The 27,816-nt window shown below is 40.6% G+C and overlaps 1 protein-coding gene across 33 annotated transcripts in view; it reads left to right on the top strand.

Annotated features, from left to right (window-relative positions):
• The window catches only part of rims2a (regulating synaptic membrane exocytosis 2a), a 122,293-nt gene that overhangs the window by 73,093 nt on the left and 21,384 nt on the right, over window positions 1-27,816 (top strand). For 9 of the 33 annotated variants that reach the window (XM_088307862.1, XM_088307868.1, XM_088307866.1 and 6 more), the window contains 19 exons: window positions 1,170-1,289; window positions 2,269-2,368; window positions 2,465-2,588; window positions 4,006-4,052; window positions 4,493-4,605; window positions 5,344-5,391; window positions 8,280-8,410; window positions 8,556-8,727; window positions 10,160-10,313; window positions 10,424-10,447; window positions 11,742-11,810; window positions 12,410-12,548; window positions 13,408-13,524; window positions 15,591-15,776; window positions 16,885-16,991; window positions 17,214-17,246; window positions 22,371-22,400; window positions 25,058-25,158; window positions 27,459-27,625. In XM_088307862.1, coding sequence (XP_088163988.1) covers window positions 1,170-1,289; window positions 2,269-2,368; window positions 2,465-2,588; window positions 4,006-4,052; window positions 4,493-4,605; window positions 5,344-5,391; window positions 8,280-8,410; window positions 8,556-8,727; window positions 10,160-10,313; window positions 10,424-10,447; window positions 11,742-11,810; window positions 12,410-12,548; window positions 13,408-13,524; window positions 15,591-15,776; window positions 16,885-16,991; window positions 17,214-17,246; window positions 22,371-22,400; window positions 25,058-25,158; window positions 27,459-27,625 — 1,982 coding nt within the window. The remainder of the gene's footprint in view (window positions 1-1,169; window positions 1,290-2,268; window positions 2,369-2,464; window positions 2,589-4,005; window positions 4,053-4,492; window positions 4,606-5,343; window positions 5,392-8,279; window positions 8,411-8,555; window positions 8,728-10,159; window positions 10,314-10,423; window positions 10,448-11,741; window positions 11,811-12,409; window positions 12,549-13,407; window positions 13,525-15,590; window positions 15,777-16,884; window positions 16,992-17,213; window positions 17,247-22,370; window positions 22,401-25,057; window positions 25,159-27,458; window positions 27,626-27,816) is intronic. The other 24 variants (XM_088307881.1, XM_088307869.1, XM_088307849.1 and 21 more) reach the window with 17 other exon arrangements.

Here is a 27,816-nt window from a genome sequence, read left to right as displayed (position 1 = left end):
GTTTGCTCTGTGTCACTAAATGTAAATAGGTGAGGTGTTTGTTTTTTGGCGTTTTATTTGACGTTGTCTAAAATCCAATTTCTTTTACGATTTTGTTCCTTTTTGTTTGGGTTAATTATGGCTGCACCTTGGTTGGTGTGGCTGGAAAAAAAAAAGTCTTGCAGGGACACCCTCTTTGCTTGCTACTTGTACTTGCTGTTTTGCTCCCCAATAGAAACAAACCACACACCTTACAGTAGTTGTAGTAATGACGACCACTGACACTGAACTTCTCTGTTTGTCATGGCACAAAGGAATGTGTGTCTCTCCTAGTTGCATGCTCGTTTTCGTATGTTGTGTTGTTGCTCTGCAGCGGTCCTGTTAAAAGCCACAGGCAAACCTTAGGCCGTCCCTCTCACTCTGCTGCCCTCCCCCACAGTAGTAACCAGTCCAGATAAAACCTTCCCTTGGGTAATATTCCACCCAATTTTATATATGTAAAAAAAAAAACAACAACTCATTGTCAGCACATCTAATAGGGGAGATTGGATTTAATTTACCTATTCATTTTTACATGTTTTTCTTTTTTCCCTTCCACTACTGCGTCTGTTTTCACCCCTTGTGTGTCTCATTGCTTTGTTGTGCGCAATGTGATTTTCATCCTGTTTTTTCAAAGAAAAATCTGTCTTTAATTTGGTTCCAAGATGACCCTTTTAGCCCATTTCATTGTCTGCTATCCATTCAATAACTCCTCTTGAAAAATGGTTGTATGTGTAGTGAGTCTTTTGTGTGAACCACTACACCCCCCCCCCGTGTTGATGCGCTGGTTTAGCAACGCTGGGGCTGCTTGCTTTACTCTGCATGGGGCACTGCATGATGCTCACTCCACCCTTCACTCTGGCAGGTTCACAAAAGCTCTGGAAGTAATAATGTTAAATCTTATATTTACTGTAAAGTATGTCATAAACAGATTTATAAATGAGTAATTTACTGAGGTTGAACATTGAAAAACAAATTAATTAAGCATTTAACAAAGATTTTATAGTAGACACTTTAGCGCTGAGCTTGTGTGAACTTTGCCACTTTAAGTGAATGAACACTTCCCCAACTGCCCCCATTCACTGAACCTATCTCAAGTGATCACATTCAAGTTTGTAAACACAAAGTGTGTCGTTGCTCTGACCTCGCAGCATCCGGTGACGTGGCAGCCATCCAAAGACGGGGATCGCCTAATAGGCCGCATTTTGCTCAATAAGAGAATGAAAGATGGAAGTGTGCCTCGAGACTCAGGAGCTCTGCTTGGTCTGAAGGTGAGCTTACTCTGGTAGTGTGTTGATCTAAACTGTGCTCTCAATTTGTGTGATTTTCCTCTGCTGCCTCAAATAACTCATGACATCACCTTGCTTTCTATTAGATTTTAATACAACTTAACTCTGTTCCTCATTATTCCGTAATAAGATCACACTTTAAATTGAAACCTATTAAATGATTAAGTTACATATTTGAGCTCATGTAGCATCTCCACATATACTCAAGTGCTGTTGTTGCTCCTTGCATACTAAAATAATCCCATATGCTTCAAAAACATCTTCGGTCCGGACTGACGGGGGACCAGAAGGATGAACAACAAAGAACAGCAAGATGGAGAAGGGGTGGGGGGATTGGGTGGGGTGGCTAATCATTACTGATTAAATGAGCCTCCTAAAAATGCACGTTTGTGTCTGCTCAGTGCCTTTGTGCGTTTCTGTCTCCTCAGCAGCGGCAAACACACTCTGCAGTCCAGCCAGTCAGTCCATCATTCATGCTGCCAGCTTTGCCCTCACAGTCCATCCCTCTCTGTTCTCCTCTGCGAGGCCCCCGCTTCGGCCTCAGCCTGTTATATAAAGCCATTTCATTTAGCAGACTTCTCTAAGCTCCTTTGTATGTTGGCATTCAGCCTCCATTAAGCAGGATTTTATTTGTATGATGAGAGTGGAGTATGGCATCTTGACTACAGTACAGTTCTAGCCCACAGGCTTGCACTGTTACAGAACCACTGAACAGTACTCGTGTGGGCCCAAATGGACTAAAGTATGACATTCAAAACAGAAATAAAATAAAGAATACACTCTTTTATGTCAGACTTTATGTTGACAAAGCTTATCTGTTGTATCATACTAGAAAACTGACTCCAGAAAAAGTTATACCCAAACAGGAGTATGCATTGTAACTGGAGGTGATCTGCCGACTAGTTTTTCCATCAGTGTGTAGTTACTAGCGTATTACATTCACCTCTCTTCTTCACCGCAGGTGGTCGGAGGCAAGATGACAGAATCTGGTAGACTTTGCGCTTTCATCACTAAAGTGAGAAAAGGAAGTCTAGCGGATACTGTAGGGCACCTCAGACCAGGTAGTCAGAACAACCCAAAATTGTACTTCTTATTCAACTAAATTTTGTGCTGACTTTTGGAACACTTAAGTTTGATCAAATGTGATGATCTTCCAGGTGACCAGGTGCTGGAGTGGAATGGAAGGCTTTTACAAGGAGCCACATTTAAAGAAGTTTACAATATAATTTTAGAATCCAAGCCTGAACCACAAGTGGAACTGGTGGTCTCACGGCCCATCGGGTGAGAGCTCACAACTCCATTCAATGTGCTACTTCAGTCATTTTATGACACATGTCTGTGTTCTAAGCATGTTTCTACATGCTTTAAAATGCTCTTATATTTTTCACATCCAATATTGTTGTTATTATTGTGATGATTGTTTCTGCTATTATTATTGATATCCATGTTATATATGTGAAGCTCAAAAAATGATCAATATTTAAATGTGTGCGGTAATGGTGACTTTGCCAGCCTGCATCAGTCAGACTTGCTTGGGAGAAATTAGACTTCAAAATCTGACCTGAACAACTGTTCTCACTTCACGAAAACAAAATGAATCACCATCACCTTTTGTCTTGAGTGTGTGTGAGTGTGCGTATTGTGACCTGTGACGGAGCAGCTCCGTCAATAAGGATGGTACAGCATGGTCCCGGGGACGCAATTGCGCACACGCATGCACCGCACATTCCCATACTGATGCATTCAATTCCATCCCGTGAAATACATACGCACCCACCTGGCACCACATCAATACCACGTCAGTCACAGTTTTAATAGAGCGACCGAGGGTGCACACTTGGTAGTTTTATTATGAATGGAAGCATACATGGACACACGCGCGCGCACGTTCAATTGAACACTCACCAGTCACGAGACGCGGCAGACAACAGACACGACATAGAGGAAGACCAAACAGCAGGGGAGCTTCCGCGTTTCTTAAATATGTTTGTTTCCCGCGACAATTATGTCAGCTGATGCCCAAGGGGAGGGGCAAATCATATATAGAGTGAGTTGTTTGGAAAGAGGGAGATGAGTGGTGCTGCAGTGAAGGTCGTACTGGAGAGCGAGACAGTGACGCATTTTGCAACGTAGCTGACATGGTAGTTGTGGTTGAACTCCATTCAGTGGTTTTATAAATGTATAGATAGACACCCTTATTTTTGTAAATTGTACACATTCTGTGCAGACTCTTCAGTTAAGCACAGTCACCATAGCCTGATTATGCTGAGAGTGATAGATAGGTGAAACAGATTTTTGATGCCAAGAGGTCGATAGTGAGGATAGCGTTTCCACTCTTATGTAACATGTAATGTGTTTGGCATCTCCTGAAAAGTGATTATTTTGGAGGCACAATGATTCCACTGCGATGTGCATAATAATTTGGCCTCAGAATTAATGTTCCTACCATGTATTCTCATCTCTTCCTTCCTTTCTCGGGCTCCCTCAAGCCTTATATGAGAACAATACGCACAACAGCAATTTTAAAATAAATCAATTTCCTTTGTGTCCTGGTTTGTGCTGCTAAGGGGTCTGCTGTATGAATGAAGACTAATGTTGTACTTAGGGTCATTAAAGCACAGCACATTCAGCATTAGCTTATTGATTCACTTGGCCTCATCCGTTTGTTTTATACTCACGCTATGTATGCCCCACCCAGAGATATTCCAAGGATACCAGACAGCACACATGCACAACTGGAATCAAGTGAGTCCTCAACATTTTTACATGCTTTGTCCATTACATCATCACACTGTGCCTGACCATTCAACCAAGTATAAAATCTGACACAACTTTACGAGAGTCTTATGACGGGATTAGAAATGTCTTACATGTGGTGTAGGTATATAACATATATAACAATATATATTGGCACTCTGTTAACTATGTCAAAGATACATTCATACTTTTTTGTACTCGTAGATATTTAAGACATATTTATAGTGATTTAGAAGCCCTTCACAGAACAACATCACTCGTAACTATGCAAAATCTGAATGAATTTCTACTTCAGTCGACCTCTCTGCATGACAGTCGTGCTCCTTTCCCCGCCTAACCTCGCATTTCTATCATTCCCAAATTTCCTTATCATTTCTCTTGTGTCATATGTTTTCTCCAGTGAACTATCTCTTCATGTCTTCTTCCAGGTTCAAGTTCTTTTGAGTCCCAAAAGATGGATCGCCCATCCATTTCTGTCACCTCCCCCATGAGTCCCAACATGCTGAGGGATGCTCCCCAGTACTTGTCAGGACAGCTTTCAGTAAGTGACCTTACACGGATATATGGGCTCTGATAAACAGCCTTGTCTATTGGTGCGATGAGTTATGAAGTAAAGTCGCATCAAACTTATGTACTTTTCCCTTTGGATAATTTCCAATGCACACATTGACACAACTCGAGAAAATGGTGTGCGAGTTTGTTAAGGCAAACGCGCACAGCGTCGCATCAATTTTGCTGCTGATCATCCCAACTCTGGATTTTCAGTGATACGATGTGTCCATTTTCTAGTTTAAAAACCCTCCTGGGATGAATGGGTTAAACAATTGCACTTAATTATGACATGAACTGATTATGTAATCCGGGATTTACGGGAAAAAAAAGTTTGAGTGTGTGTGTTTGTGTGTGCGTGTGCATTCTAATTAACATTTAAGATAAAAATATGCTAGATTCAGGTAAGGTTCTAAGGTCAAAACAATATTACCAAAATATTTGGAAGTAGTCTTCAAATTGAAAAGGTTTTTGGGGTTAATGACACAAGATGCCAAGTTTGCCACGCAAGACAGGTAATTGCACATTCTTAACATCTAATAAGCGGAGAAAAGATACGTTATATCTGGGGATAAAAACAATCCTAAAGATATCAATGAAATGATGAAAAGAATAGCGCCCTAAAAGTGCACACGTCTGTTTTTTGTGTTTGGGTGAATTGTGAGTTGATGTTGTTTTGTGGGATTTTGGTTTTATTGCATTTCCTTTGTTGTTAATTTTGCTTATCCAGAGCCAAAGCCTTAGTAGAAGAACACCGCCTATTCCCCCTAGGGTCCAGGTAATGGGCCCTGTCTGAAGGGCACCCTCTATTTGGTTTTTGCTCTTTGACTGTTGACTGGCCTTTTTCTGTTTCCATACTTGGGAAAATGCATTTCCAGGGAAATTATTGCTTCATGTTTCCCTGTCAGTGCAGTGCCTTGTGTTATGTTCTTCTATATGATTTCTTGCTATCACCATTTTGATTCGAGTTATGATGTATTGCTCATTTTAACCCATTCATGTCAGTTTGCCTCGGCAGTGCATGCCCAACTAATCAACATCAGAAAAAAAATATTTTCCATTGCCTTGTTCAACTTGCTGATATTACATTTTTTGGAATACAAATTAGATCTTGACATACACTGTTGCAGGGGGGTGTTTTAAGGACAGAGGACTGGGCTTATTTTCCACTTCATTGTAGAATAAACCCACCTTTATACACACAGTAACTCCATCATCACACATACTCACAAGCTTACCTCCTGGTATACTATTCTTCTCAATTATTTTCTGTTACGCCCCCCTTGCAAGAAGAAAACAATTTGAATCATAATTTCCTTTATTGTCATTATACTCCGTGTACAACGACATTGGAGGCGATTGGAGAGTTGAACATTAAGTTTTTAAGCCAAACTATTGTTTATATTCCAGATAAATTTACACAAGATTATTCCACATATAAAATGGCACGAAAAAATGTGGAGTCGGTCTTCTACAGCAAGGACCTCTTTTGGACCCATCTTGGTTATCAGTAGCGTACTTCATTGGCTCTGTGACATTGATGAAATTGGGGTCAAACATTTTGATTGTTAATTTTTTGTCCCACCGTTTCGCATAAAAAAGCTGTGTAGATTCTTACTGGCAGCTGTTGTTGAACGCTGAACTCATCGACAGAATATTAGACCTTGTTTGTGTTTGTGTATGTTTTATATATATATATCTATAATATCAGTACCTCACTAACTCCTTGGGCAAAAAATGAAGGATATCTTTTTATTACTTAACTCTATACACATGTTATTAATAATAACAACAATAATAACATAGCTTGAGGGACTTTTCAGGGACCCATGGTTATTTTTTTTTGTCCAACCAATTTGCTCCAAAGTTGCAAGCGTGTGTTGGCTGATCCTAAGTAACATATAAAGCCTCCCACTCACCACAGAGTGACACGAGGCAATAAGGTTGTGTGGAAAGACACGCCACTTAAAGGGCGTAGGAAATGCATCCAAATTCAAATACTTCAACAGCAAATACAAATGGGAAATTGATCTAATTAATTTATATCAGTGGCTATGGTGCTAAAAACTTTAGCCTTAGAAGTCACAGCAACCAAGTATTAAATGTGTTGGATTGAAGACAATTTTCAGCAATAATCAATAAGCCAATAATGGATCTGGTGTGGGCATGTAAATTTAATGAATCTAGCTTGTGGGCCCACCAATATGGACTGTTTCCACGTGGGTGAGTTGACCCTGGGCAATGTAGAAGGTCTGTCTTTGATACAGCAAGATCAAAGGGATGGGACAATAACTTGGGAGTCATAAGATGAACACACAGAATGTAGGTAAGACTGAGTGAGTGAAATGCAAATACAGACAAATGGGGAAAGGGTGGGACAATCTTGGCTCTTGTGAAAGTCTGACATCTCAGTAGGGCGTTTGTGATTGAAGGAAGAAGGTAAAGCCTGGGGCCATGATGGTGTTTGAGCTTTCACAAGGGGGAATCTTCACACCCATGTGGTTATATATAGCCCGGAAGACTCAGGATAGAGATTGAAACAATTTGGAAAAGAAAAAATGGTATAGTTCTGTATCAAATAGCTTAGCATCAAAATCAGCTTGTTACACGCTTTTGTAAAGCCACACAGACTCGAGTTTGGGAATATCTTGTGTTTGGAGTCTTTTATCATTTGTTGTGTTATATTAGGTTTTGAATAAATTTGCTCACAAATATATCCTCACGTCGTGGTTGATTGACATGCAGTATTCCTACGGTTAGTATGTAATTGACATTTAAATTCACGTGGAACAGCTTTAGTCCTAAATTTCTTGGCTGCATTCTTTTACAATGCTGCATGGATAGCTGCTAGTTTTACTTGCTGGTGCAAACCCTCTCCATTATCATATTCTTGAAGAAGTATGGACAAAAACTTAGAAGATGTCTTTTTTTCCATCTCATCCAATTGCTTTAAAGCCACTGTTAGAGTTTTACCTCTTCTAAGTATCTGCTTTTAGAGTCCATACTTCCCTTTTACCACCTTTGATTACTCTTGCAAGAGCATGATTGATTTGTCAATATCAGTGCCCTTTGTCCAATATCGGAGACATTATTACAGACAACATCATCATTGCTCGATGCCATTATTTCCCTTGAGCACATGCTGGCAATGTTCGAGCATCCTTCTTGTAGTGTTTCACACTTCAACTTTGGTTAAAGAAAATCCAGATGAATTACAGCCAATTTCTTTCCATAATATTTATTCATCTGTGCAAGAGAAACCTTGTCGGTTGAATGAGCGGCCCAGAGCCAAACATGCACAATTGTAAACATTTACACCAACAAGTTCATCATGCACATGCATACAAACAACTGTTGGGTTTGATTAAGTCGCATACACATTTGTTTAAAGGGGGACCTCCTAATTTATTACACATAATACCTTAATGACAGCACTGTCCATTTTATATTTGATTAAGTGCTTTCAAGGATGTGACTTTATAAGACAGTCATCTTGGGTATGTACAAGAGAGGACCCCATATTGTAGTCAAAGAACCAATAGTGCACGCCAAGATTGAATAGAGTCTGGTGAAGTTGTCTTCTCCAGCATTCTTCACTTTGTGCATTTTCGCAACTTGCGGCTCAGATTGCTGTGACTGAATTATGTTCCTGTTCTGCATTTGTAGGTCAAACTGTGGTACGACAAAGTCGGCCATCAACTAATAGTCACCATACTGGGAGCCAAAGACCTGCCACCCAGGGAAGATGGTCGGCCCAGGAATCCTTATGTGAAAATCTACTTCCTCCCTGACAGAAGGTGAGTGCAGGAACTGTTACCATTTGGTGATAAAATGTGTCACGTCTGTCTACACTCCGATCATTCCACAGTTGTGTGCACCGACTTTGCGGTTCTTGCATGTTATGATTGTAAATGAAAATAGTTTGAATTATTGTTCCCCCAGTGACAAAAGCAAGAGGAGAACAAAAACAGTGAAGAAATCCTTAGAGCCCAAATGGAACCAGACCTTTATGTATTCCCCGGTACATCGGCGGGAGTTTCGAGAGCGCATGTTGGAGATCACGTTATGGGATCAAGCCAGAGTGAGGGAAGAGGAGAGCGAATTCTTGGGAGAGGTAAGAAAGACAAAAAAAGCATCTCACCAACGTGTACACTAAACATACAAATATGTTGGAAGTCATTTATTTATCATTTAATCATTATCAGGGCTAGCGTTTGTCCCCTTGGTTCCCTCAACATCTTAATTCGACATAGCCAAGTGCTTCCAACTGTTTTTCCAGCAGTGCCTTTGATGCACATACTGTAGCCAGGCCCATTGTTGGGTAAGTTTGGTGTGGAAGAACTTGACTACCTTCATTTCCAATTTTTCTGCTCGATCAGGATTTTGCGGCCAATCACCAAGCTGTGATTTTGGACTAAAAAAGGACAAGCGATCACCGATCCGATGGGGATGGAGCAAGATCTCTTTTTAAACAACTTGTACTGTATATTTACTCTGCAGTCAATACCCACCATTTGCTGGGGAAAGGAATAGGGAATAGCTAATATCCACAAGTAATTGACGGCCATTGAAAGGCATTGGTAAAAAACAAATTTAAAGCCCCCAAATTAAAAAAACAAACAAAACGCTGATAAACATTATACCATGTATTGTTTATGTGTTTACATCTCCTTGTCTGACATTTAAGCTCCCTTCCAGTGTGGAGTTTGCATGTTCTCTCCGTGCCTGCGTGTGTTTCCTCCAGGTACTCCGGTTTCCTCCCACATTCCAAAAATATGCATGGCAGGTTGATTGGGCACACTAAATTGCCCCTAGGTATGAGTGTGAGCGCAGATGCTCGTTTGTCTCTGTGTGGCCTGCGATTGGCTAGCAACCAGTTCAAGGTGTACCCCGCCTACTGACCGAATAGGCTCCAGCAACCCTCGCGAACCTTGTGAGGACAATCAGTACAGATAATTGACGGGCATGTACTGTACTCGTTTTTTTTTTTTTTTTTTGCATAAATAAAATGTTTTTCAGATTTATTTACCACATCGATGATAAAAGTAGATGAACACTATTACTTTGTGATTGGATGGTTAAGTGTGCGGAGGCGTAACTACCGCCTCGCAACGCAAAGGCTTTCCGTTCACACGACACGCGACAAGGCTAAAAATAGATTCGCTTTCTAGCTCACATATACAGTATGGCAGCACAGAACGTCCCTTGAGTGAACCAGGTTGCGTTTGCTGTAATGTGTTATTTCACAGATACGGTCAATGACGTCATTGGTAGAACACGTAAATTATGATTTTGTCGATTTTGCATAAAACGCACGAGATCTGCCGATCCCGATCCAGTCGATCAAATCAGTTTGAAGTCTAAATGATAGCAATAACATTTCTTTCTCAATATGTTGTGCCTTTTTAACGCTTTTTTTCCTGAAAATACAACAATTGAAAGATTAATGCTTTACCACGAGGAAGTCTTTTGATTTGGTGAATATGAATTACTCGATGAGTGTTTGGCATGGTTTGTGACCCGACTGTTGCTTTTCACATGGGCAGATACTCATTGAACTGGAGACAGCTCTTCTGGATGACGAGCCTCACTGGTACAAGCTACAGACCCATGACGTCTCCTCCATCCCGCTCCCACGTGCCTCCCCGAACACACAACGTCGGCAGCTTCATGGAGAAAGCCCAACACGGCGGCTTCAGAGTAAGTGGCAAAACTTTGACACACGTGTCATAAAGCCCTGCTAAGTTACAATGAGCATTTCTGTATGTCCTGTGTGTCACATCACCCGTGGTGCTTTTTGCTTTTTGCAGACAAAGGCTCATATTCATATTCAGGTAAAGGTCCTGCACTCATAGGCGGCACCTTCCTGTGATGCATTTGAGTTTCTGCTATCCTCTTGAATGATACATTCCTGTGGCTTGATTCTGTTCTCCACCTCCATGAGGGGTGTGTGTGTCCTCTCCCTCACGTGTTCCAATGTGGCGAGACGGTGTGTTTGTTACACTACCTTTGAAATCCAAATAGGGTAGCAGTCATAGGACCCCCTCAACATAATTGTCTCCGCCTGCTAAATATCGAACGGTCCCACTTCCCAACCCTAAACGTTTTCCTGCAACAATTGCACTCACACCTAATATTATCCAATAAAAATGTGAAAATCCCAATCTGCCAGTCTGGACTGGTTTAAACCACTTGTTTTCCCTTTGTGATATTTCCCATTTCAAGTAGGTCCCTTAAAAAAAGCATAATTACTTTCTCATTTTGCTCTGCTTGTATTTGTGTGTTTTCAGTGTGACTGTTTTGTAAACTGAAACAAGATACAATATACTTCATATAAAGTGTTTTAAATGCGTTGTGAATTAATTTAGGAACATGATATTTGTTTTTCATAGGTCTCCCCTGTCTCTTCTGTTGTAGTTGACAATCATTTAACACACCCAATATGCTTATAAAGTGGTGACAAATACTGTACTCGGCTCTTAAAAGGCCTCTTTTGGGCACCAGATGATGGCTCCTAAAAGAATTGAAAGCACTGGCGGAGCTAGGATTTTTTTTTTTCTTGAGAAGGCACGGTGGGGGTCAAAGCTAATACTTTTTACTTATTTGTTTTGCAAAGCCCCCCCAAAATTTCAGAAAACGCTGATAAACATTCAATATTTATTCCCTACGGGAGACGGGGGAAATGTGGAAATAAATTCCCGGGAAAAAAAAAAAAACGGAAATGCCCAAAGGTCAAATATCTGGCCTGGCACGCGAGGGGTAGCATATTTCAAGCAGTGGGGGTGTGTTGGGATTTGTGGTGCAGAATCCCTGTAAGGGATGACAGCTCTGAAAAGTTTGTGACAAGCTAAGGTGAAAGGTTTGTTGCAATGCAGATATGTGTTTGGTGACTAGAAATTTGCCAGTGGATTCCTGATGACTTATCTGCTTTTTGGTCTGCAAAAGTGCTTTAAAAACAAAAATTCATATGTAACTGATCAAACATCACTGCAGTTTTTTTTTATTCCGAACGCAGTGATGTTCGATTTAAGCTTTTAGTTCAAACGCATTCAAACTTGTTTCTTCTTTTCCTTGCTTTGCGCATTCCCTACTCACCTTTTTCCACTTGTCTCTATCTTTATCTCAAAGGATCCCAGAGGATAAGTGATGGCGAGATCTCAGACTATGATTGTGAAGATGGTGTTGGGGTAATAACAGGTAACATCCTCTGCTAACATCGATACGTCTGTCTGAGTGTACCCGAATGTGTCATTTTAGCCTCAGCATTTTACAAAGTGAAGTTATGTACCAGACGTTAAGACGACGCACTTAATGTCAGCAATAAGGGCAGCAGGAAGACGCAGCAGTGAGCTCTTGTCTGCCTCTGCACTGCAACTTGCTGTTTGTCTGTTCTCACCAAATCTCCAGCAGAACGCCCACGCTGAACATCAGAATGAGAGCGTGAGCTGTTATGAGACAAAGAGTCACAGAAAGCCACAGAATATCCCGATGAGGAGTTCTTGAAATGCAGCAACCTTGCTTTTTACTTTTTAATGCAGTTGACCTACGCATACTCGCACATTGGCATTGCAAAAAGCAAAATCTTCCGACATAATGCTACTTCTCTGAAAATTTCAGACTTTGTTGTTGATTGCTGAGAGGTCACATGTCAATCTTTGTCACTTTCTAAGATTTACAGCTAAGAGTGGAGACAATGCTAGATTTTGGATGTTCCGTTGACATGCTTTAAAGACGCAACTGCATCGGAATAACGAATAAATGTGTTGCCACCCCTTCTTTCGGTGACATGTTCACAGACTACCGACCGAATGGCAGAGACTTCCAGAGCTCCACTTTGTCCGTCCCAGAACAGGTGATGTCTTCTAACCACTGTTCCCGGTCTGCTGAAATACATAGAGCACGTTCACGGTCCCCAAGCGTTCCCCCACCTGCCAGGTAACTAGCAATGAGTATACTATTGCAATAACCTGTTTCAATACATTTTTTTTTTATGCGCTTTCTTTAAAGTGTTCATTTTTGACCCTACTTATTATAATAAACACATTCATTATTTTATTTCTTGCAATCTATTTAAATTTAAATTGTGTGGGTGGGGGTCCAGCTTAATTTCGGATTATCATGTGCATTCAAGCAACGGTAATGCAACCTCTGAAGGCCTCATTATATGTCTTCAGGATTCTCTGGCTTATGTGAATTTTTTGAGAAAAATCTGGGAATTTAATAGAAATTATCTCTTGCTTTGAGTTCCTAATTTGCACCAGTTTATTGTATAAATAATGTACAAAATCTTATTCTTCCAGTTTGATTAGGAGGTAATGCCTTACAGAGGCTGAAACTATGCCAATGCGGCGCACATACCAAGATCTTTAAAGGGAGAAAAAGTGACCAGTAACCCTTCATACTCTATTATTTGCTCCGAGTGTTACAATATACTTCTCGACGTGCACAGTCATAGCCTTGGCACCATCAGAACAGAGCTACTTTCCTCTTGTCCAATTATAGTTTGAATTTTCACAAGGATTGCTCTAAATCAGTGTCATTGACAGAGCAAACACACTTAGCTAAATTGTCTAGGTCAGGACAATGCTAAATCAGCTTTTCTACAGACAACATTTAGTTTAAAAAATTGTAAATAAGACAAAAAAAATGCATTCACATGAAGGAGTGGAGGCAAATGATCTGCAAACGGAATCAATTCATTACGAGGTTCCACCCCCCTCTTTTTTGTTACCATCCCTTGCGGCTGAGAAACACAACCAATTCTGACCCGCTGTGATATGATATTTTTTCCCAGCCGAAACCACCGTGTGTACCCAATCTGCCGTGAGGAAGCAGTCAGGTTACTGCGTTCCACTAGGATATCCCGTGCCTTTTCTGAGGGCGCCTACTCTTCTGACTATGACTTTGAGAGGTATTGCCATGCAGTGCTGCTGCCTCTGCGCATCCGCCATGTTGACGTCTCCGTTGTTTATTTATCTGTGACTGTGATGCCAGAAAAGGATATCCTGTTTGATATCGGTTTCTACCAAGGGGACATCACTGCTCTGAAGTTGTGTAAATGTACATGAATGGTACACAACTGCCTCTGTGCTTGTATGCTGAGGCTCAGAGCTATTTATGTTGCTGCTGTCAGCCGTATGACTTTTCAGTAAGTTGCTGGCCAGCAATGTGACCGTGGCTTTGGTGATGTCTTTGTTTATGTTTTCCATTTACATCGTGCAAGCAGCTGTATGCTGTATACAAGCTGTGCATGAGTTTTAGTGTACTTGACATTCTATTGGCAGCTCCTGTTTGCACAGCAATACTTAGGTATCGAAGATGCATTGCTTGCAGCAATTGAGTAACTTTGTGAATGCTGTCCTTGCCCTTAAGATTCTGGTGTCTGGCCGGAATGTGGTATTGGTCTGATCACACTAGTGTGCCCTCAGGACCAATGCGAGTGCCCCAATGCACTAATAAAATGAAATGTCTCACATGTTCCTTTTCCGAGCAACATTGTAAATGACCACTCAATCTTCGGCCATCTGACTTTCAGTCAGGAATTACACCCGTGCCTTTTCTACTCCTCCTCTGGGACGGACAGCTGATGAGTTCTCAGAACTCTTTCATAGTGTTTCACTGTCTTTATTAAAGTGTTGCAAAATGTCCGCAAGGCTCAGCTGGACCCCAAGAAGGCCATTAACAAGAGCTCCTTGTCAAAAAGTTCTATAAAAGCGGCGTAGAAAGGAAATTGTTCACTTGCTAAGGAATCTGATGTTCTCTACTTCCTATCCCGATGCCTTTTTTTTTGTTGGCATTCAGTCAATAAAAACAGCAGAAAGGCTTCAGCAGTAATCAGGGCAGAGGACAGAGAGATATTTGGAGGATAATATCAACAGAAGTGAGTAAATGGAAGCATTCAGGGACTTTTTGCCTTTTGTCAGGCTTATTTAGGTGATATTGCTCTACAACTAAGAAGAAATGGTACTTGTGTTGAAGTGCACTGCCACAGAGTGGGACCCAGCATGCTCAAAAACCAGTACTGTGCCACATGATACCTTCCTCTCTAATTGTCTTACATTGGTGGGTTGTTTGTTTGTTTTTTTTTAATGTATGTATCATGAATGTTAACTGTTGCTGAATGTTTTAATTCTTTTTTTTTCACAGCTCCTTTTTTATGTATACCCTATGTGCCAAAATACAATTTTCTGCTGAAACTAATACATAACCTTCACTCACCGAGCACTTTGGTACCTCGAACATGCTGCACATGAGCACTGAGCCAAAAGCATGAGCACATAATCTTGGACCTTGCACACTTCACAACTATTGTATCTCATTAAATACCCCATTTGAAACCAAACCAAAAAAACGGAGGCATAATATGGCAAGGCAAAGAGTTGACCTGCGTAATTTCGTCGCTCAGCTACACCGAGAGAATTGTTGACAAAGCTCAGTTGTTGCATGTACTGTAATTTGAACCATATCAAATATTATATTATTAAATCCCAGCTACTTTTCTGAATGTCTGTTTTTTTCATTAATTGCCCCTTTAAAGGACCACACTTGTATTTTTGTATACTTCGAGGTCAGCTGCAGTTATTTAAATGCAGTGCAATATTCGGTGTCATTCTTCAGAATAAATAATAAATCAACAAATATACACTGTGACACACAAGTGTGTTCTAAGAATATTTTCATATTTGTGTAAGAAGACTATGTATTACTATATAGATCGTTACTGCAGCCCCCCAACAATGCTCTGTTCTCAGGTTGGAAAACATTTCTCGTATAAGAAAAAGTGTCAAATAAAAACTGCTGTCAATAGGCAAAAACGCATGTGTGGTCCTTAGTGAACACATCCACTGGTGTGGTCCGTAAACAAACGCACCGATTGGCGGCTTGCCGCTCTCATCCACGCTGACCTCCCTACCAGCCTCCTGTCCCTGCCACATGGGGCCCACTGAGTTCCTGCCTATCTCTCAATAACCTCTGTAGGAGCCACGGAGCCATGGATAGACACGAGTATCACAGCAGGTCCCGATCTGCAGACCAGCGGCCCACAATAGAGCGCCCCGCATCCCGATCACGCTCCACTGAACGCCCCCACAACTCATCGATGATGAGGTCCATGCCGTCGCTACCATCTGGGAGGTCAGCCCCTCCCTCACCTGCCATGACGAGGTGTGACCCAGATTGGAGTCGTCAACCAACTCACCACAATTTCAGACTCGGGCCTTTGATAGACAGTGATCTCCCAGAGGCATTTTAGCTGTGAGGGCGAAGAAAGTGAGGAAACTAGAAGCAACAATTGGTTTTTAGACTGCTACACATATACATAAATTATCAGTAATGCTCATTATATGAGATCCTGTTACTTTAGGCCAAGGTTAATTCCGCCTCCACTAAAAATATTTGTTGACTAAACTCTGGGCAAACATTTTCCCTCAAGTTCGCACTCACCCGGAACGAATGAGGAAAATCATTTCACCCCCTACCAGCCAGCGCACACAACCCCAATACCCGCTCCTGTTCCTTCCTTTCACCTAAATGCACCCACCTTTACCCATTTCTGTTTTGTTCACAAGAGTACTGATGCTGCATTTTCTTTCCATATCCAAAAGCACGTTACTCCTGGCACCAGATACCGTGCCGATTCATTTTCATTTTGGAAAACACTGCTCATACACCTGTGTGAGTATAGCAGTGTTGGGCTGACTTTTGCTTTTGTTTCGTTACTAACATGGACTGAAGCTTTTCGTCCCTTTGATGGCATCCTATGTTGGTTTTCCTTTCTGATTTGAGTTCAAGCCCTTTTGGAGACGGTCCGAACGCATGGTCGCAATGGTCTGCTGATTCTGCATTGAACTTTTTTTTTCTTCTTGCAGCTTGATGACTGACTGCACATGCGTTTCAACGCCTCTCTTTTTTCCTTTGTATTTGTTTTGTTTTGTTTTGTTTGTCTTTTGTTTTTTTTTTGCAGCTCAGTTCCGAACCGTTGACGTGTCGCTTCACTCCCATGCCATGTGCCAAACTTCATTATGCGTGCGTTGTCTTTGGGGATGCAAAGTGCATCGATTGAACTCCCGCTTGTGTTATCAACTACCTCGCACTGAACTTAATTTGATCAAAGCAAATAGTTAATATGTATGACACATTTTAGTTTGAGATCGTGTCTTAATACAGGTTTCACAGTTTTACATTGGGTGCATCATGTACAGTACAAGAAGCTGCATCCATATGACCACTGATTTGTGTCTTACCACACTTTCAACAACTTTGTGTCATATAGGGCGCACCCGCGTAGTGGATCAGTCCAGACCAGTCCAAACAGTACACCCATGTCCCACAGACGAGGTCGACAACTCCCCCAGCTTCCATCCACAGGGAAAGACAGAAGTAAGTCATCTGGTTGTTTTCTCTCTTTTTTTCATGTCCGGGCTTTCCTTTTGTGGCTTAGCCGCGCAATATCGCACAGGTTTTTTTATTCCCGCACTTGGCTTCGGGAAGGTGAAACCTAAAATGTTTCTTTCGTCTTCTTTCTTGTGGTCTGAACGATATGGTACTTGATAGAAGTTTCATAACCTGTCTACTCGCGTCCCTTCCCATTTCCCCTCGTAGAAGATGGAGACGAAGGAAGCGAGCCTTGTGAAGGTCTGTACCTGTGTGTAAGGGTTTACGTCTTCAGTGTGAGTGGTGCTTGAGGCACACCTCACCCTGAACTCCAAAACTCCGTCTGCAACAGTGGTTGCGGATGTTTGATGTAGTGTATGTAGTGTAGTGCAGTGTAAACACCTGTATCGTTCCGCTGTGTTGGCCTGTCTGGATCCAACTGTTAGTGTTATTTTCTAGAGTGGCTTTGTCTTGAGAGAGTTTTTTTGGTTAGACATTTGGACTACCATAGACATTATCCCTGGATAAACTCACCAATAGTTGAGACATAATTATCTAATCTTTCTCATCTTTTGTTATACATATAATATATATTACATGTTTATACTCTTGTAATATCCTACCAAAGTTGATGGGTTCACAGCAATCACCTCTTGTGTATTGTTATTGATTTATTTTTTTTCTAATTTAAGTTTTTTTAATTTTTTTATTTTAATTTAAATTCCATTAGACAACGCACTAGTGTGTCTTACAGTGATTGCAGGGGAGGGCTGGGACAAAGCTTGCAGGAATTAAAAAGCACAGACAGTCCTGTAGGAGTTGTCAAAGCATTTGCAAGACTCTTTCATCATTGTCAGAGTCCATTAGGGCTCTCCTTGTCTTCTCAACACAGCTCTTCTCTCTGTTGCTCTCTCACTCCTTCCTGCCTTCCTTCGGTAATTCTTTCAAAGTCTTTTTAGTAGTACTCTCGCTGTCTGCACCACTCTTGCGTTATATTTTTCCAATTCTCAGTTTTGGCCTCAACTGGCCTTATCCTTCCCCCTACGTGTGTGTTATTTTGTGTTTCTCTCTCCCGTACATTTTGTGAAATGAGCAACTTTATGTGAGTGGACATCACCCAATTTTGCTGTACACGCCCGCAAGGCTTCAAAGACATAAGATGAAATATTACACCTGTATGGCAGTAGGTTGAACTGAATCCTGGACTATCCCCTGACAAAACCCAGAGAGAATTTTGTATGGTTATAAATGGTGTTCTCTACTAGCGCATAACTTAATAGTAGTGAGTAGTATTCCCATCTGTCAAACTAAACAGTAGAGGAATGTGTGTCACTTTGATCTCAAGATAGTGGCCAAGTTGTGTATAACCCTAAACAAACCGATTTGGACCATTTCTAATCTGTCATTTTCTTGAAATGAGCTTTTGAATGTGTTGGCTGTTTTTCTTTTTGGATGTTTTTAAACCAATATTTCTGTTACTACATCGTAACCTACTTGCTCTTTCTATGGTATTGATCTGCCCTTTGATGATGTGGCATCAGTAAAGCAATAATACAGTGCCAGCTGTAGAGCCAAGTGACTCATATATTGACTTTTTGGAATAATCTTTTGAGAATAATAGTCAGGAGTCCAAACTGTCTGTGCTAAGTATTGCCTAAGGGGACAAATGTGTTGGCAGATCTGTTACACTATTCATTCGTACTAAAGTAAGAAATTATTTAATATTATTGTATTGTCAAATGCTCCTTTTGTTTGAAAGTTTTGACCCTTTATGAGCCACCTTCTGTGTTTCCACCAGTAGCATATTGTACAGAAAAGAGTCAAAGCGCACCAGTAAATGGGAGGAAAGGCAAGTCCTCCGGCATGTGTGATTGCGTTTGATTTTCTCTGTCGGCTACCCCTGAACAAATCTGATTCTTTGAGTGTGGAATTCTTGACTTCCCTACTCCTGCTCTTTGTCTGTATTATTTGTGTTTTAGCAGATAGATTGAATTATGATCACAGTAGAGGAATGCATGGTTAGTCTGTAATTGAATTTCAGTGTGATATAGGCATCGGAGACTTAATCCTTGAACAAGAGTCCATAATTCACAGCTTCACCTTAAAGACAGTTTCAATGTTAAATTGCAAAACATTGAAATTTCACATGTATTATCAAATACACATGCATCTCCTTTAAGTTAAATATTACATTTAAAATCATCAAAAAATATTTATCTCATAACTCGTTTTATTTTCTGGGGACATGTTCTACAAATATGTATTTCATGTGTTTTGGTTTATAAGCAAATACGCCATTACCGTTAGTGACCAGGAGATGGCGCGCATGTCATAATAAATGTCAAGGGAGCTGTTCATTTTTCTGGGTGCTGAAATGGAAAGGCTCTTTCTCTCGCTTGCTTGTCTTTACCTCAGTCTTTTTACAACCATACATGTCATTTTGTCATTTTAAGTTTGGTGAAAGCGTGATTTTAGAACTTGGATCGATGTTTGTTTGTGTTATTATTCCATCTTGCCTTAGATGTTTTTGTGTATTGTGTGTTTCCGTTTTTTTAGAAGTAACTTGGGAAGACCAGCAGCGAGGGCTTAATGGCTCGCTGTCTGATGAAGGGACACATCCCTCCCTCAGTATTACAGGTTTGTTGGTCTGGGTGTGCAGTCTTCCTCTTTTAATGCCCTGTGTCAGTTTCACGGGGTACTGGTCTCTTGAAGTCCATCCATTTACCCCCCAAAAAAATACAAATAAAAATAATGATACATGATGTAGTAATGTCATATCTATATTAGATGTTGTTGTATGAAGCATCTTAATTATTGGATTGTGTTTTAAAAGTGAACATGCAGTCTATGGATGGCTTCCTTATAGTTAGCCTTTCTTGTCTTTTTGTGTGGTGTTGCGGTGCTGCATGGAGTGGATGCAACTAGACTATAATAACACAGTAATAATAGTAGCAGTAGTAGGGTAGCATGGTAGCCTAGTGTTTAGTATTTCTGCCCCACAGCTCTTAAGTGTGTCTTTCGAATCTCAGCTCAGCCACTCCCGATGTGGAGTTTGCATGTTCTCCTTGTGCTTCGGTGGGTTTTCTTACGGCTACTGTGTGTTCCTCACACATTCAGTACCGCAAAAAGGAACAAAACCAGACAAAATGTTTCTTTCAATATGTGTGAATGTCAGCGTGAATGCTTGCCTGTGTGATATAGTGAATTATACTACATCCAGTATGTCAATCAAATTGTTATGCAAATGTATGCCTAATAGTATACACTGAAAGTCATACACCTGTGAGTACAAATCTAGAGGTATAATATGCATATGAATATTATTCAATGTATATTACAATGAATGATATTGAACATGTATAACATTTCTACACAGTGCCCAGAAGTATTTTTCTCACACACACTGGCCAGTTGTGATGTCAGTATAAAACATGACCTAAACCATTGTTTCCAGCAGCAAAGCAGAATAAGTCTGTTGGTGAAAGCGCTTCTCCGCTGCTGCAGAGTGTCATCAAAGAGGATGTAAATGATTGTCCATAATGGAGAAAAGTTTGTTCAATCATCACAAGTCCCTCACTAAATCAAATGTCTCTATTTTGAGTCCTTTGATGTCACCAGCCTTCTTAGTTAGATTATCGGCACAACACGCAACACCACGCTGCAAATGAAGCCTTGTTTTTATCTTCCATATTTGATCCATGACAACTACTGCTACCGCTACTATTTCTAATACTCGTAGTAGAAGGAGTTGTACTTGTAGTACTAATTTAAGTCTTAATATTTTAATAAGTGATAAGCGATTTTTAACTAATTAAACACAAAGAAATTCGATGATTAATTGCAATTAATCACATTTTTCAACTACTATTTTTTGTTCCTTGAATAAGATCAAGATTTGTTCTGAGATGATGTTCTAAAGATGTAGAGCTAATATGGTACAATATTTGCAAAGTATGCAAATTATTTTTAAATAAATCAAACTGACAAAACTTGGTTAAAATATTTAACTGAGTTAAAAGAATTTGAATTAAACCCCAGAGTTAATATGATATAATTCTAAGGAATGAAAGCACAGGGATTTCCAACAAAGTGTTTGTAATCGGCCCCTTTAGAGACTCCTACAAACATGGAGAGAGTGGAGGGGGGCGTGGCCATATTCGTCATTAAAAGTAGGCGTTTGTCAAGTCGTCAATTATTTCCTCATTTCTCCAAAATGAATGGATAAAAAACGAAAAAGATGACTAATTTCAGTTCCATGATGAAAAAATCCATAAACTGTTCTTGTTAGTGAGAAATGGGCCATCATGGCTGGATAATTCCTTTTGTGTGACACTCCATTATTGACCTGCATTTTCAACTAATGGGCTTAATGCAAAATGTTCAAACGAATTTGGTTCTGGATAGAACTCATTGTGTATCCCTATCTGCAGTCATTGCTGCTTTGTCATTTTGTGACACAAAAGAAGAGATGAAGAAGTAAAACAAACATGGGCTGTGGGAAATAACTCACAAGCTGGTTGTTGATTCAAACGCATTTATTCACTGAAGGGAAAAACAAATATTTGCCAGAATATTTCAGGGTTGAAGTTGCCTGAAAATGAGGAGGTAATGACGAAAGGGAGAAAAATGTGTGACTGGATGAAAAGGAACTAGCTGAAAGCTGGCGGTGGATGTGTCACATCATTTTCTTTCATGAGAAAAAAAGCTTGTGCGCGTTATGCCGTCGACTTACGCTTGGTGTATTTCCCAATGCCCTTGTGCTCGTGTGCCTTTCCCTTGTGTGCTTTCCTGATTGCAGCTCTATATTTGTGTGTCTTGTAATTATAATTTTACAGCTTTTTTTTCCAGACTTCACAGAGTTGACCTATCTCTCCCCTCTTCCCGACCCTTCTTTCACTCTTCCATCTCCCGGCAGGCTCTGTCAAGATTCTGTGTATTAACATGTCTTTATAATTCCAGATTTTCTTTTCCTTAAAATCACAGCGCCTTCCCCAATTCCCGCTCCTCTACTGTTTTCCAATAACGAAAATCTCCGGTTTTACCTCAGCCTCTTTCAGCCTCCTCGCTAGTTTTGCTTTTATGCCCACGGTGGAGTTTTTGTGTTCTTGTTGCATTGTTTGTTTGTGTATTTTTTTTGTTTGTTGTTTGTTTCATGTTCGCTGTTGACCATCGTTTTGTCATTGTTGTGTCATATTGTGGTGTTGTGTTGTGTGCTCCCTTTCCCCGAGCCTTCATCGTCTCGCCCTCACGATCCCAACAGTGGCCTTTTCTGCGATTACGGTGGTGGTGTCACACTTCCTCTAACCCCATCCCTTCTCGCATCCTCTCACATGCATCTTCCTCTCCTCTCTCTGTGTCTGTCCATTCTGGATGTGATCCCTGAAGAAACTGCCTCACCAAGTTGGACGAACTCAGGTCTGTCCTTTCTTCATCATCTTCATCCTTCTTCTAATTCTGCTTGCACCCCCAACAAATCCCCCTGACTTACACTCCCCACCTCTGAACTCAGTTGTCTTTTAAGCTTTGTGCTCTACACTCTGAAGACAAAATAACACAATTTTGCGTCAAAAATGGACTCATCCACTAATTGGGTCTATTCGAGCCACCTTCTTGCGTTGTTTTGGACGAAACATTTTTGGGTTGTTTTCTGCAAAACCCACGCAGAAAGTTGGGTCAAATTGACCCCAAGCTTTTGGCCCCAAATTGTGTTATTTTGAACCGAAATGTTTTTCGAGTGAAAATTGTCCTTGTCATAGCGCTTCTGGCTTTTGGTCATTTTACTATTCAGACTCTGGCCTAAGATAAGAAAATCATCTCATTGTCATGAGAGTGCAGTCCTTGTAAAAAAACACAAATTAAAAAATTCTGTGTAGACGTTGTCATAAAGCTCTACTTGTTACTACACATTTAAAGAATGAATGTTAATCTGACGGAATCACACTTACAGGTCTGATAAACAGCAATGTCTATGATGAGAGTTTAAATTTAACGTAAGCAATACTGTTCACAAATCAGATGTTCTTGCAAGAGAGTCATCTATAACACTGTTGCTGTAATGAAAAGAAAAATCTGAGAGTTTACTTTAACTGCAGTGACTGTAAACAGGAAGATAATTCTTGAGAAACTTGCTTTGTAATCATCTCTTCACCTTTTCTGTTGGGCATCTGTGCGCATGTGTGTGTAAAACTAGTACGACAATACATCATCATGTTATTGAAAAGAGCAGATAATAATCATAATGATAATAATAATAATGTTCACATTTGGATGGTGCTTTTTTAATACTCAAAGACCATTTACAAAGAAGAAAGAGGCAAACAAAAAACAAACAAAGCTCAGGGCTTTAGAATCCAAAAAGATGATAGTTGCCCATTACCCTCGCACATTGAGCGATTTAGCATAAGGACTTCTGTATCATGCAACATTTTGTACATATCACTTTTTGTGATATGAAGTGAGTCAAGGAAGATGAGGATATGGATGAGAAGAAAGGTGAAAAAATGGGCATATATTGAAAGGCAAGACTACACTCATTCATTTAAATGTAGCCAGCAAGGTACGTACACCACTTGTATATATTTGTTTCCGCAGTCTTTGCTTATCGCATCCACAGGTACATTTACAATTATAAATATAGTCAAGTATTGTTGTAAAACACAGTATGTTTATACTGTATTGTTATTGCTTGGTGATGCGTGATGAGAGGCTGCGACTCACTTGGTTATTACCTTGAATTAAATTCTTTCTTGCATTTTGATGGATGTACCTGTGCGACATTGCCACATCATGCCACTCTTATTCAAATTTTGGATCACCGTAAAACTGGTAAAATGTGTGCGACAGAAACATGGCATGACTCAGGGACTGACAATGACAATGATCTGACATAGGCTGACAAAAAACAGACAACGAGGCACACCTGGACAAGACATGAGTGGCTGAAGGGTACTGTTTGGTAGACACAAGGGACACGATTGATGAGAACAGGTGGAAATGAAAATCTAATGAGCAATAAAAGACATGGGTCACAGGAAAACAAGACATACATGAAACAAACCAGTCAATATAATATGAGCAAAGAAAAAAAAAAGATTATGACATTGAGTGGTCAATGGAAACGTAAGTTGTACTAAGGGCTAAGCGCAGAGGAGGCAAGGAGATCACTGGTGATTCAGGCTGTTTTTTTGTGCTGTGGTAGCTTTGGAAAATGATTTGCATGGTTACGTAGATATTGCTTGAGAGGACATTTTCTTGAGTTGTTTTGTTTTGAGACAGAGTTTTATGTGAGGAATGAGAATTTGGTGATGGGTCTGAATTGTCATTGCGGTCAAGGTGTGTTTTTTAGGAGAGGTGTTATGGCATAAGCAGTTGGGAAACAGTGCCAAAGGCAAGGCAGGAGTTGAAGGTGAGTGGGATAAAAGATGCGAGACAGGCTTTGACAAGGGCGGTGGGGTCCATTGGGCAGGTGGATGATTTCATGCCAGAGAGAATTTTGGAGAGACCAGCTGTTGTTGTGCGTGAGTGGAATGAGAGGTGGTGAGTGGGGAAGGTGTCGGCTCCTTTAAGGGGTGATGGCACAAGAAGTGGCTATAGATATTAACATTTAGTTTAGCATTACACGTTATACAATTTGAAAAGAACAATAATAAGTGAAATAAATGACGATTCATTTTTGTTTGTATAGTGAGCTAGGCACCGGAGAATGACGCCCTTAATTGATATGAGAAAATTATGGTAACCTGAATATGCAATTAAGAATTTAATAGTTTGATTTGAGTTGGTTAAAATTACTGTTTATCTAGTAAGCATGCAGTAATTCATTATTGTTTTCTATGAACACCAGGAATTATGTCAATTGAAGTATTTGAACTGTTAATTGTGGTACAACGCTCAACCCGTTGATGATTTCCAAGCAGACCATTCAGCTTTCGCTCATTCGATTGGTCCTTGTCACAACTCATGACTCATAGCACAGCAGAAGCTTGTCTTCCATCAAAGCAGTGTTTCCTGCCACCATATTTTTTCTATACTCTTTATTGACCTCCATTTGACAAATATCATTCTCTGCTCAGGTATAGACATGGAGGAGAGGACCAGGCAGATGAAGATGAAGATGAACAAATACAAGCAGGGAGCTGGCTCCGACTCACGGCTGGAGCAGGACTACCACAAGGTGAACACATGTCCATGCATGCATTGTATGTAACTCGTAGGGCAAACTCCAAAGCGCCTTCTCGGATAGGAGTGGACAACTCCAGTCCCCCCAGCGCCGGTATTCTGGCTGTTTTCTCCTTGCATCAACACACCTGATTCAAATGATCACGATCCTTATCCAGCTTATGCAGAGCTTGGTGATGAGCTGATTCGGGTGTGTTGGAGCACGGAGACATAAAACATCCAGGATACTGTCCCTTGAGGAATGGAAATGCCCACCCCCGTTGTTAGACCCTGCTGAGGGTGTGTAGCTGACTTGATCAACGATATGCGGCATGCACAGATGGACATTGGACACCCTTATGAGTAAACTATGATGAGCAAGCACAATAGTCTCATAGCCAAGAACCCCTCAGGTTAATGTCGGAGGGATGTTTCTCCCAATCATGCCCTTCAAGGTCTCACTATCTTTGCTCAAATGGGAGTACTAAGAGGGAATACTCTCCAGCACCCCTTCCAAAAGAATCCACAAAGGTTGGGGCTCCGAGGTGCTGTTTAGTGTATAAGTGCCAGTCATGCAAGCTTTACACTAACAGGACCACATTTTTAGGTAATGCAGAGCTGAAGACTGTGAGCATAGTAGTTGCAAATACTTTCTGTTTTTCAGTGTGTACGAGTAAAAATATCCTCTGGTCGCACACTGTTTATTGTTGCTAAACTGATTCACACTCACACACTCACAACATGCGATTACAACATGAGATCAGGTCCAAGTCACAAAGGTAATCATTAGACCTTACATGTCATGCTATACAATTGTATTTTGTCATTGCTATTCTGGTGCCCTGAACACCTAGTTCAATGTTCTGAAACGCATGAAAAATATATATATATACATATATATTTTTATGAACGAGTTAGATGAAGTTTTGTGAGTATGTCATTGTTTCCCAATTTATAAAAAAAAAAATAAATACGTGAAATCTAGAAACAGCCGTATTCTTTGTCAAAAAAATAAATAAATAAATATAAATATTTTTTGGGGGGGTTCCACTTACGATCTACTGACCCTGCATGACTTTACCAAGGGCACAAAGCCCAAGACAAATGAGCTCTATTTCTCTATTTACTAGAATTTAAAACAACATAGCAGCAGCAGAATCCTATTGATGTTTAAGAAAAGTAATTACTATTTAATAACAACTAATACTGTGTCTTGGTTAATTTAATAAGGCCTATTGTCTTTAGTCTTTTATTTTTATGTTAACAACTTACTATCAGAAGAAATCGGAATCGATCGCTGCTCAAGGTTTCCAAGATACAAAGGTCAAATGAAAATGATAACACAATTACATTGAGTTGAAAACGAATTAAATGTAAAATGTACTTTCTTTTGGTGCAATGGTCCCACTGTTGTAAAGTAAAGGAACGTGACTTTGACAGTTTGCAGAGTCAAGTGTTTACTACACTAAAGTGACCATGGACATGTTTAGAAAGCTTGGCCACAGCCTGCTGTCTCCCGAGTGTCTGGGATAAACTCAAGAGTCGCTGTGCAGCTTTCCTTTTATGTCAGTGTTATGAACACTCTCACTTTAGAAGCAGTCAGTGTACTGTAAAAAGCAGACCAGATTATGAATTGTCTGAATAATTTCCTTCTCGGAAGCTCCATTGACAAAACAATTTCCAAAGAACACTTGCGGGTCCCTCCACTTCGTCACACTCAACACTCAATTCCATAATAGACATTCCTCAAAGACCATGTCACTGATATTATTATAATGTGCACATCCACATTCTTGGCTAGCTACTTTCTTGGGTTCTTTCTGGGTAGGCTACTCCGGTTTCCTTCCACATTCCTAAAACATGGATGTTAGGTTAACTGAAGACTCGGACTTGCCCATAGGTGAAATACAAAGGATTTTTTTTGTATATGCCCTGATATTGGATGGCGTTTACCTTGCCTCTTGCCCAGATATGAGTACATTCAGCACACTCACGCACATTCACAAGCGCACACACAGCTCAACTGCAATGGATAGAAAAAGTCACTTTTCCTTACAAGGAGCCTATCCCAGCTTTCTTTGGGTAATAGGCGGCGTACACCCTGAACTGGATGCCAGCCCATCGTAGGGCACACAAAGACAAACTACCACTCACGCTCACACTCACACCTAGGGCCAATTTAGAGTTTCCCATTAACCTACCAAACATTTTGTTGGAATGTGGGCGGAAATTGGAGTACCCGGAGAAAAACCCAATATTCAGATGTTCTGGCCCATCCAAAAAACAAAAAGACTACAAGATGTTTTCTCTCTGCAGCATTCCGGCAGAGATCCACGGGGTTCAGATAACCTGTCCGCCAAGTCATCAGACAGTGATGTTAGCGACGTGTCCGCTGTGTCGAGAACCAGTAGCGCATCTCGGTTCAGCAGCACGAGCTACATGTCTGTCCAGTCTGAAAGGCCGCAAGGGAACCGCAAGATCCGGTGAGCTGACCTCTCCTTTCAGGGTCACTATAAACCCAACGTGTTGTTTTCACAAGTGGACAAACCCCCCACAGCTGAAATGTTTTATTCCTATACGTGTTCCCACGTACAGACAGTTTCAACACTGAAATTGTTTGCACCTGGTTAAGCCTTAAGAGGAAAATGCACCGGATAGCAGAGTGTGTCATTTT

This window comes from Idiotropiscis lumnitzeri, chromosome 10, assembly GCF_059441095.1.
Source record: "Idiotropiscis lumnitzeri isolate Australia: NSW breed Sydney's pygmy pipehorse chromosome 10, RoL_Ilum_1.0, whole genome shotgun sequence".
Lineage (NCBI taxonomy): Eukaryota > Metazoa > Chordata > Actinopteri > Syngnathiformes > Syngnathidae > Idiotropiscis > Idiotropiscis lumnitzeri.
Note: the sequence above shows the minus strand (reverse complement) of the source record. Positions and strands in the feature narration are given on the sequence as shown.